Raw genomic sequence first — 11,863 nt, 5'->3', positions numbered from 1 at the left:
GCAGTATGCATATCTCCATACGTGTGAATTTGTACTGATGTCTCTTAGCTAGAATATATCTAGAATATGAGGATGGGAAGAAGGATAAGGTGAATGTCAGAAAAGCTTCCATCAGGTTTTCTCATGAGTTTTTGCCTTCAATATATAAATTATTTGTTAGCCTTGTGATCTTCACTGACAGAATAATCTTGAACAAAGTGAGAGAATGGCAGGCTGTTTGCAACAACTCCGGCCAGGTTTCAAATGGAGACCTTTGTCTTTTGACTCTTGTACCCACAATGTTCTATTCTGATTGTGCTATCTCATCATCAGGATGTTACCCCACCACCCCTCTTATACTCTATGTTATATTTACATTCTGTATCTATCTACCTACCTATCTATATTCCTACACTAATTTAAGGACTCTTGAGTCCTTATTACGTGCAGTGTGTTTTCTATATTATTCTATTCCATTATTTAGTAAGAATTTTGGTTAGGGCGTTCCTGGGTGGCTCAGTCAGTTCAGTGTCTGACTCTTCATTTCAGCTCAGGTCATGATCTCACAGTTTCATGACCCCACATCAGGCTCTGAGCACTGACCACATGGAGCCTGCTTGGGATTCTCTCTCTCTCCTTCTCTCTCCGCCCATGCACCACTTGTGTTCTGTCTCTCTCAAAATAAATAGACTTAAAAATTTTTTTTTGAAATGTCAGTTGAATGATTTCATGGTGGATCATAGCCTAGGACTTAAAAAGTACTGTCCCTATCCAAGGCTAGAGCAAAACCCTAACTATAGATTCGTATTCATAGTATTAGTGACATATTTTAAAGCTTCTTAACTCTATGTGAAAAGATAATTATTATTTATCATGAATCTTTCATTTTTTTGTGGCTTAGTAAATTAAAAAAAAAATCTTTCATCACACAGTGGGTGCTCTGAAGTTGGAATCATTGTAACTTTTAAGCCATTCCTCCTGTTTTCTTGCCTTTCTGACTCCATATCTTCAGTCCAGAATCCATCTGAATTTCACCAAAATAAGAATCCTAGAAAAACTCATAATTGAGTTCCTATCAGTTCCCCATCCACTTTTCTGTTAAGTTAGTATTTGAAAGCTTTCATAAACAAAAGTGAGTAAACTTTTGCCCTGCTTTAAAGACAGAATCAGAATTCAGAACAGAAATTATTGGAGGATGATTTTATCTTAGTTCAAAAAATAAGAATCTCCTTGGAAGCTGGTTGTTTTATTAGAGCTGAACTTTAGGTCAGTGAATGTTTGAAATCAGAAATTGATTAACCATCTATTCAAGATGGGATTCCTGTGTTATGTGAGAAGTTGACCCAGAAGAATGCTAACGTCCCTTCCAACTATAGTTTTCCTTGGCCCTAAATATGTAGAAAAGTGTTAGCCATTTCCACTTTGACTTTCTTGCAATATTTGGAGTCAATGGAGATAACAATGCTGTTTCTAAAATTTCATATGATGAAGGCACACAATAAACCAGAGTAGGAGGGCCAATCTTCCTCCTACCTACAAGTAGCTAAAAGACAAAATATAAAACTCACAGATATTTACTAAACATACCATATGTCCTGCTACGTATCTCAGCTGAGGGCATATAAGACAGTTCCTGTCTGCTGGTGTATATAACCTGATTGGAATGACAGGACTGCTAAAAACATCCACAAAGATGGTAATTCTTATATTTAAATAACTCACCACAAGAAATTTCACCTTCAAAAAGAAAACCTTCAGGACACACTTCTTCTGTAACAAACTCATTTTTTGGTGCTTACTTAAGTTCTTACTTACTTAAATTCTTACTTAAGTTCTTACTCCTTAAGTTCATGAGGCAATAGAAAGGTTTGCAAGCAAATCTCTCAAACAGCTGTTATAATTTAAACAAGAAACACGGGGTACCTGGGTGGCTCAGTCAGTTAGGCTTTGGACTTCTGATTTCAGCTCAGGTCATGATCTCACAGTTCATGGGTTCTAGCCTCGCATCAGGCTCTGTGTTGATAGCTGAGAGCCTGGAGCCTCCTTCAGATTCTGTGTCTCCCGCTCTCTCTGTCCCTCCTCTGCTGACGTTCTGTCTCTTTCTGTCTCTCAAAAATAATGAATAAATGTTAAAAAAATTTTTTAAATAAACAACACTACATGCAGGAGAGGAAATGATACATATTAGGTGTGTCTAAATTATCCTATTAGCTAAGGCTATCAATAGCAGAAATTTGGCATTGACAGGCAATGGCAATTGTACTTTGAATTGTGATTGCTCAGTACAGCCTGTTCGAAATTGTGTAGTGAACAAAGACTAGGTAATAAACTTGGCTCAGATTCACAGCTAAAAATGAAATGACAAACTCAATAGAAGTTGGGTGAAGTGAAAGCACCCCAATAAAGTAAATGGCATCTGTAAGTTAATGCTGAAATTCGTTTCTTCCCATGATCTCTTGCAAGAGAAAAACTTCTCCACAGGGGCAAAGGAATCTCTTTCAGAAGAGAGGATTTAATCTCTGCTCAGCTCACCCACCTCTCAAGACGCTTCTGAGTGTTCGGTGTAGGGAGAGATGAAAACCCGTCCGTCACACTGCTGTCTGCTGCTCCCAGGGAAGGGGGGGTCTCGCTGTACTTACCTCTGGTTTCTCTAGAAGGATATTCTTGACAAAATGCTGCTGTTGCAGATTTCTTCACTCATTGTGGAGCCCATGATCATAAATGTGAGACTCATTAGAATGCCTTCCAGGCTCCTTCATACATCACAATTACCACAAGCTTGTTTTATTTCGGTTTCAAAAACTCCAACGTCCCCCCCCTCCCCCCCCACATCCCTAAGCCGCCAAATAGATTAAGTGGAATTTAGGACAGATGAAACTCATATTTTCCCCATGCCCGCTGGTGTTGGCTAAGTTTTATACCACACCTGACCTGATGGACCATGCATCCTTTTTTTTTTTTTTTTTCATCAAATCACCACAAGGAATACAATTTATAAAGTAAGACCAGGTAGCAGGACCTATAGAAGCTATGAGGAACATGTTAAGGAGTTAGGAAATAGGATAAGGTATCCCAATGGGACTTGTTAAGTCCTGTTTTGTAGGATTTACCTGGAGTGCAGAAAGGGAAGGAAAACTCTCAGCAGGAAACAATCTCTATTTTTTAATTTCCAGAGATTCTGAGCTCAAGGGGACTGGAAAACCAAGGTCCCCCTAGGTCTTCCCTAGGTAGCCACCATTTTCTCTCTTCTTAAAATGGAAATTAACTGACTGCATCTTATAATTCTGGGGAATGCAAGAGTCAATTTAATAGTGACTTTGTCATTTAAATTTATTTTGTTCTTTTATCTGAATCAACTCTTATACACAAATATAAACGGGGTAAAATGTAATTCCTAAGTTAAAGTTATTTTAATGTACATGCCAACTAAGAAAATTATCAACAGACCGATTATTTTTTAACCCGAGAGCACTGACCTGCCATGGATCTGAAATGGGCTTTTCTCCATCACACCTCTTCAGGGAGAGGCTCACTGGTGACCAGTATCCAGCTTGCACCCTGACATGTTGGAAAGATGCTACCCCCTCCTACTGATAACATCCAAGGGCATCTGGTGCCTAGAGAGAAACACTCATCATTACCTGTATTTTGTTCATGGTCCAATTTATTAAACATACAAAATTACTACTTTTCCTCCTTTTTTAAATCTACCAGCATAGGGGCGCCTGGGTGGCGCAGTCGGTTAAGCGTCCGACTTCAGCCAGGTCACGATCTCGCGGTCCGGGAGTTCGAGCCCCGCGTCGGGCTCTGGGCTGATGGCTCGGAGCCTGGAGCCTGTTTCCGATTCTGTGTCTCCCTCTCTCTCTGCCCCTCTCCCGTTCATGCTCTGTCTCTCTCTGTCCCAAAAAAATAAATAAAAACCGTTGAAAAAAAAAATTAAAAAAAAATAAATCTACCAGCATAGAAGGGTCCTATTTTTCTCAAAAAAAAAAAAAAAATGTTTTTGCCTTAAGTTCTTTTTATATGAAAAATATCTTTTGTTTGATACTGAATATACTGTTTGGTTTACTGATTATTTAAGATTTTTTGTATTTATTTTACCTTTTGAGATTTATTCAATAAACTGCTTTTCTTCTACTATCCTTTGGCAGTTTTGCTGCCAATGTCATGTTAGCCTTGTAAAGTGAACTGGACACTTGTCCCTCTTTTTCTGTTCTCAAAAAGGTTTTATATGATCTGCAAATGAGCCATTTCTTGAAGACGGGTGACATTTGCCTTTACAACCATGTGACTCAATGGTCTCTGATTGTAGGATAATTTTGGTCTTCAATTTTTTTGAATATTTCCTGTCCAGATTTTCTATTTCTACGTAAGGAAGTTTTAGTGATATTTCTAATCTTAAATTTTATTGTAATAAATTTTGTTCATAGAATTGTTTTTTCAATCTCTACTTTTTGGTTATATAACTTATTCCCAACGTTGTATATATAGACCTTTTCTCTTTTGTTCCTCTTATCAGTCTTATCTGTTTTATCGGTGTTTGTTTGTAAAAGGAATCAGGTTTAGGGGCCCTGGTGGCTCAATCGGTGGGTGGAGCATTCAACTCTTGACTTCAGCTCGGGTCATGACCACACAGGGTTTGTGGGGTCGAGCCCTGCCTCAGGCTCCATGCTGACAGCTCGGAGCCTACTTGGGATTCTCTCTCTCCCTCTTTTTCTGCTCCTCCCGACTCATGCTCACTCTCTCTCTCTCTCTCAAAATAAATAAATAAACTTAAAAAAAGAATTAGGTTATATTTTAATGATCTTCATACTTCATTTTTATCAATAAAGTTTGCTGTTATATAAATTACATCCTATCTTTAGTTCTTGATCATCTTCCTGGGTTGAATATTTAACTTACTTTTTGTGTCCTATTTTTTTAATAGATGTAATCTGAGGTATAAATTTGCTTTTCTTCTACCATTTGAGCTGTACATCTCATGTGATATTCAGAAGTTTCATCATTATTAACTTCATTTTTAAAACACAAAGGGGGTACTTTGGTGGCTCAATTGGTTGAACGTTAGACTCTTGATTTTGGCTCAGATCATGATGCCAGGGTCTTTGGATCCCAGGGTCTTTGTTTTTCAAAGCCTGTATTTCTAGTTTTTTGGGGGATTATCAATTTGTTTCTGAGAACATTTGCTAAATCCTTTACTAACAAGTTGAATTTACAAATCTTTTCATTATAATTCTTGGAGGGTTTTCCCCCTAATTCTACACTGTAGCTATGCCATCACATACATACATATTTATGATTGTAACACTGTCTTGATAGCTTCTTACCTGTATTTGTATATTATAACCCTCTGTATGCTAATGAATGCTTTCTGCCTTATATAAACATGAATGCAAATTTATTTTTTATTTATAGGTAAATAAACTATTTATAAAATTAACCTATATTTAATAAACTATTAAAAATAAATAGTTTTATTAAAAAACTATTATTTGTATTGTTGCTTCCACTTATCACATATTTGTTTAGGGATATGCTCTTCAAGACCCTTATTCCCAGATTTTTTTGTGTGATTGTGTTGTAGTTGCTCTTATAAACAATATATAAGCTATATTTTATGGGTTTAAAAACATCAATGTGAAAATAGGACATAATCTATTTTCATTCAATGTAATTACTGAGATATTTAGACTGTCTACCATTTGTGTTTTCTCTTTAGCACTCTTCCTCTTGGCTTTCATGTTTCTCTCTTCTTTTGCTTTCTAAAGAGATACTTTAACATTGTCTGACCTGGTGCCCACTCTTTTTACTTCATCATTTTGCCTTCACTTAGTGAACAAAATTCCTAAAAGTCTTGGGCATTTTCATTCAGAGTATAGGTAATACACACATACCTATAATAACTGGATCACCTTGAAACACATCAGGCAATTTTAGAAATATTTTACAGTAATTTTCTGTTCTTCAACTCTCATACCTGCCTAGATATTTGATGTCATCACTCATAGAACTGTCCCAAATTCAGAGTGTTTTATAAACCTCTCTTTGAATCTGATGGGAATCCCATAGGAACAGAAAAATCATATAGATTATTTCAATAGAGAATTTAATGTAATAAAATGGTTACAGCAAAAAGGAGCAGAGAGAATGTAATGAAACAAAATGGTGACAGGAAAAATGGAGCTCTGTGATAAACAGGCAGGAGCTGTGTGGGGCAGCCGCCATCTCTAGGGCAGAGGTCGGTGTAGTTACAATCTAGAAGGTCAGAGGAATCAGGGTCCAGACTACCACGGAGGGGAGGTGGCCCCCCAGCTTGCACAGTTGTTCTCCAGGGGGGTGGGGGGAGGAGGAAGACTCACTTTGGGGAAGTTAGAAAACAAAGGCTGCAGTGACAGACATCAGCTGCCACTGGCAAGCTAAAGAGAGATTGAGCCAACCTGACAAGACCAGCAAGCAAACAGGAAGGAGCAAGTCCCTTTCCCCCTGGTCTAGGCTCCCAGTGTCCCTTAGAGCTCCCTACCCACACAGCACAAAATCAACAATCCAAATGCCCCAATGTGGTTAATCTAAACTGTAAGCTTGGGTACAATATGCTGGGGTTTTCAGATTTATCATTGAAGAACAAGCTTCCACATCATTCCTACTGAGAACTAATTAAGGGAGAGACACAAGAGTTACTGAAGAGACTCAGTGGAGGATGAGACTTGGATGTGGTACCAAATAGATTTGTTAACTCCTTACCAGAACTGAACCCACCGCCTTGTCATAGGAAACACTATCAAACAACAGGCCTTCCTGACAAGACCCAGCCCTCATGCAACTTAAAGCACAGAGGGGCAGAGAATGTGTGCTTCGTGTTGATGGCTGACACTCAGTGGGAGGAGAGAGAAAGATGGGCAGCCAGGCACGCAGAGTTGCATCTCACAAACAACAACCTGGAAGACTATTTTAAGTGTAATTCGCTCCATGTGGATTCCTCCAAGGAAAAGGTAGTTACTCCATGCTTACTTCCTTCATACACCATGCCCAACACAAACAACCCAATACTCAAAAAAAGTATTGCATTGTCGTTTCTGGACTAGCGCTTTTTTTTTTTTTTTTTTTCAGGTCTTGCTAAGTACCTGTTTATTTGCACTCAATACATTTGGGAAAGTCTGCTACATAGCCCGGGTCACTGTGACCACAGAACAACAGATGAAAAAGATAAAGCACTGAACAGCAAGAAAAATTCATCCCACCCTCGTGAGGATTTCAGTGAACCAGTAAGAAATTGAAGATAAATAAAATAAACAGATACAGCCTTCATCTTTTACGAATTACTTCCTCCTCAAATCTCCCCCATATATACACTTTGGAGTGTTTATATATATTTTCAGTGCAAGAAATGGTAGCATCAGTACATTTGAAACACCTCTGAATAAAGAATAAAGCTAAAGCAATTCTGCATACATTTCAGTGTGGTGTAAGAACGATATTACACTATGGTGATGAGGGAGAGGCTCTGATAGCACCCATCTGCTTTCCACATAAGAAAAAGAAAACAAATCTAACATCACTTTTTAAAAAATTCTACAAGCCACATGCCAAAAATATATGTTTTTTAAACACGACTGCTTATCATGTAATTAATACACAAATGTTACATGAACTGGAAATAAAGACTTAAAAAGGTTAACAGCTAAAAAAAAAAATCAGGTAAACTGGTGCAGCCACTCTGGGAAATAGTATGGAGATTTCGCAAAAAGTGAAAAATAGAACTACCCTATGACCCAGCAATTGCACTACTAGGTATTTATCCAAAGGACATAAAAATACTGATTTGAAGGGGCACAGGCACCCCAATGTTTATAGCAGTGCTATCAACAATAGCCAAATTATGGAAAGAGCCCAAATGTCCATCGACCAATGAACGGATAAAGAAGATGTATATACAATGGAATATGACTCAGACATAAAAAAGAATGAAATTTTGCCATTTGCAACGATGTGGATGGAAGTAGAGTGTATTATTCTAAGTGAAATAAGTCAGTCAGAGAAAGACAAATACCATATGATCTTACTCATATGTGGAATTTAAGAAACAAAACAGATGAACATAGGGAAGGAAAACTAAAGTAAGATAAAAACAGAGAGGGAGGCAAACCATAAGAGACTTTTAACTATAGAGAACAAACTGAGGGTTGCTAGAGGGGAAGTGGGAGGGGCGTGGGCTATATGGGTGATGGGCATTAAGGAGAGCACTTGTTGGGATGAGCCCTGGTGTTGTATGTAAGTGATGAATCACTAAATTCTACTCCAGAAACCAATGCTACCCTATACGTTAACTAACTTGAATTAATTAATTAATTAATTTATATTTTTTAACTAACTTGAATTTAAATAAAATCTTGGAAGAGGGGTGCTTGGGTGGCTCAGTCAATTAAGCCTCTGACTTCTGATTTTGGTTCAGGTCATGATCTCATGCTTTGTGGGAGAGCCCCACACTGAGCTCTGTGCTGACAACACAGAGCCTGCTTATGATTCTTTCTCTCTCTCTCTCTGCCCCTTCCCCACTTATGCTCTCTCTCAAACTAAATAAATAATCTTAAATAAGTAAATAAATAAAGAAAATCTTGGAAGAAAAAAATAAAGTCCTATAACTCAAATACTGAAACAATTAATGGTAATCTCCCATACACTCAGGAATTTTCTGTAATATGTTAACAAAATATGGTTTTGCTTTTATTTTCTCCTTTTGAGTCAGAGCTACTCTTTAGACCTGCTGGAGGACATCTCTTCATTATTCATCTACACTAGTTATGTAGGGAGAAGCTTGGCCTTTCTCATTTATCTTTTTCTCAAGTATTTTTGAACTCACATAAAAATAAATGCAATCCCCTGAGTTTTCTATTGGGTCCTTGTAGAAACATTCTGAATTCATACTTACGGATTATGTTTTGTGTGAGACACATTATCCTATATTTACCTCTTCCTCTTTCTTCTTTTGGTTTAACCTTAATTTAAGGTATACATATTTTAGTGAATATAGTAATTTTCTAGGTATAGTTAAAACATTATTTTTATAAAAAATATTGCTTGTTTTTCTTCTTTCTACCTTTAAAATACGTCATGCAGTAACTCCATAGTGCTTATTGTTACATTTGGAGCCAATATTTTTTTATTCAAATTATTCTTTTTTGGAGGAGAAGGAAGCAAAGCAAGTTTTTTTTTTTTTTTTTTTTTTGGCGGGGGGGGGGAGCAGAGCAAGCATAAAAGGACAGAACAAGCAATGTCCTGATACTCTGGATATATGGAGACTAAGATAATGGCTAGAGACAAAATGTTTTGCCCGAATGCACTAGCAGGTAGAATAGTCAAGGAAGGGAATAGTCAGCAACCAGGCTTTTTGAGAAGCAAGAGGAAAATAGTGCATTAGGGGAGAAATGGAAGACAAAGGTTTCCCTGTGCATCTTAATTTCATGCAAGAAGAAAAAGGGAGACTGATAATGATACACGAGAGGATGTGGAAAAAATAGAAAGATCTACAGAAAGTGGAAATAATGTACAATCACATATATCACACACCTGAATGGCATGTGATATACCAGAGTAGAGAGGAAGAGAATTCAAAAGACGCCACACTGAGCATGTTAAAGAAATCCCTGTTGTCATACTCTGTTGGCCACTTAGGTCCCAAACTTGTGGATACAAGGAAACAAATTGCTCTTATCATTCTGACCACTCGGGTCCAGAATAAGTGATTAATATCACTTAGAGCATAATATCACTTAGAATTTTGTTGAGGTTCCTACAGATCTTTATCAGACTTTGTCATGTTAGTGGTTCTAAATGTGAGTTTACAACATTATGTTAGGCTGCTGGCCTCTCTTGGAAGAAATCCCTCCAAGATTTTGTTGCTTCTGTGACATTTTATGCCATCTTCCTAATGGTCAATTGTTACCTACATCCGGCTTTGTAACCTGAACACTGGACAAAGCAACTCTCCCTAATAACTGAATCTTCGTATTTATTCTAAATACAAACTCTTTTAAAGTAAATGGAGCATAATTAAATAAAATGAAACAAAGATCCTGATATTTCTCTGCCTCTCATATACATATAAAAAAACCCATAAAATTAAACTTTGCTTTTCACAGGAATAGACTCCTCAGGCTCTGATGCACATAATTTTTCAGAACTAATGTCATCCTGCTTAGACTTTAAGTTCCAGATGAGGGTGTTGGCTCTACCCACAGTCCTCACTGTATTTCCTAGGAGGGGACTGTTTAACAAGGTTGCTATTTATTCTGTCTTGCTAGAGGTGTACTATTGTACAGAATCGATCATGGCATTATTAGCATATACTTACAGCAATAAAGGAGATGGAAATCTTAGATGAACTTAAGGGGAGATGTCAGAGAAAAAAGCCTCAAAAGAAAAGAAACTGGATCTTAGGTAGCTCTGGGGATTGGCCATAGGAGTCCGTGGCTCTCCGCTCCAGTGTTTCATCACTACACAATTCTCGTATGGCCTGTACTTTGTGATTTTCCGCTTACACCTTGTGGTCTGGAAGTACCCCATGCTTAGGGACAGAATCTGATCAATATATAGTTTTAATATTGAAAATCTTATACATGAGATTTTTGTAAGGCATTTGTATTATCATCACCCCAAATGTCATAGAAAACAACTCTTCCACCATCAAGACCATCTCTGGCATCCCTCACATTGATCTCTCCATCCACAGCACTCTCCTCAGGGCGCCCTTGACATCGGTGTTCCTCAGGCTGTAGATCAGCGGGTTCAGCATAGGGTTGAAAAGGCTGTAAAACAAGGAAAGGATCTTCTGCTGCTCCTCAGGGTGGTGGGATTTGGGGGCCATGTACATGACAATGGCGCTTCCAAAGAAGAGCCCCACCACGCAGAGGTGGGAGGAGCAGGTGGAGAAGGCCTTTCTGCGGCCCTCCCCGGACTGGATCCTCAGGATGGCGAACAGGATGCGCGTGTAGGACACCAGCACCAGGCAGAGGGGCCCGACTAAGATAAACACAGAAGCAGCAAAAATGACAACTTGGTTGAGCCAGGTGTCAGCGCAGGCCAGCTTGAGGACAGACAGGATCTCACAGAAGAAGTGGTTGATTTCATGAGGCCCGCAGAAGGGAAGCCTCAGGATGAGAACCACATGGACCAGGGCCAGCAGGGAGCCGCATGCCCAGGAAATGACAGCCTGAACCGTGCATACTCTCCAGTTCATGATGACAGTGTAACGTAGGGGGTGGCAAATCGCCACATATCGATCATAAGACATCATTACTAAGATGAGACACTCAGTGTGAGCAAAAGCCATGTATAAAAAGGTCTGCATTATGCATGGGACAAAGGAGATCGTTTTTTCCTTGTTCAGAAGGTTCGCCAGCATCTTTGGGACATTATTTGAGGCATAGGCTATGTCAACAACAGCCAGGTGGGAGAGGAAGAAGTACATGGGGGTGTGCAGTCGGGAATCCAGCCAGATGAGCCCCAGGATGGTGCTGTTCCCCAGCAGGGTGAAGGCATAGAACAGGGAGAAGAGCCCGAAGAGGAACACCTGGGTCAGTGGGCTGAGTGGGAATCCCAGGAGAATGAATTCTGTGACCCATGTTTGATTTTCTGTCATTCCCTGACAACAGTATCTGTATCAGTCACTGCTGCTGAGGAACAAACTCTGATCTGGGTTACTTATTTAACAGAAAGAGGGGTTTTAAGGTATTTACTGTCTGTTCGCTCAGCTGGCAATCCTTTCCAGAGCCATTATGTCAACTCCTTTAATCCACTGTAAAGCAGAAAGAAAAATCTATTCAGGTAAGTAGTACAAGTGAGCACAGGATTTCATGCACTATTTGGACTTCTACACAATTTTATTTAA

At 38.8% G+C, this 11,863-nt stretch overlaps 1 protein-coding gene across 1 annotated transcript; it reads right to left on the bottom strand.

Moving 5' to 3' along the window:
• Positions 1 to 10,681: 10,681 nt before the first annotated feature.
• On the bottom strand, positions 10,682 to 11,614 carry LOC124524510 (olfactory receptor 2A5). Its single transcript, XM_047096815.1, has one exon. The coding sequence runs from the start codon at positions 11,612 to 11,614 to the stop codon at positions 10,682 to 10,684; it is 933 nt and encodes a 310-aa protein (XP_046952771.1).
• Positions 11,615 to 11,863: the final 249 nt, after the last annotated feature.

Source organism: Lynx rufus, unplaced genomic scaffold, assembly GCF_022079265.1.
Source record: "Lynx rufus isolate CCGP_SWC_20201006 ecotype Redwood Valley unplaced genomic scaffold, mLynRuf1.p SCAF_4, whole genome shotgun sequence".
Lineage (NCBI taxonomy): Eukaryota > Metazoa > Chordata > Mammalia > Carnivora > Felidae > Lynx > Lynx rufus.
The sequence above is the reverse complement of the archived record's forward strand: the minus strand, read 5'-3'. Positions and strand labels throughout refer to the sequence as shown.

What these genes read in the sequence shown, in the direction of transcription:
- LOC124524510 (XM_047096815.1), bottom strand. Translation starts at nt 11,614, where the DNA reads ATGACAGAAAATCAAACATGGGTCACAGAATTCATTCTCCTGGGATTC.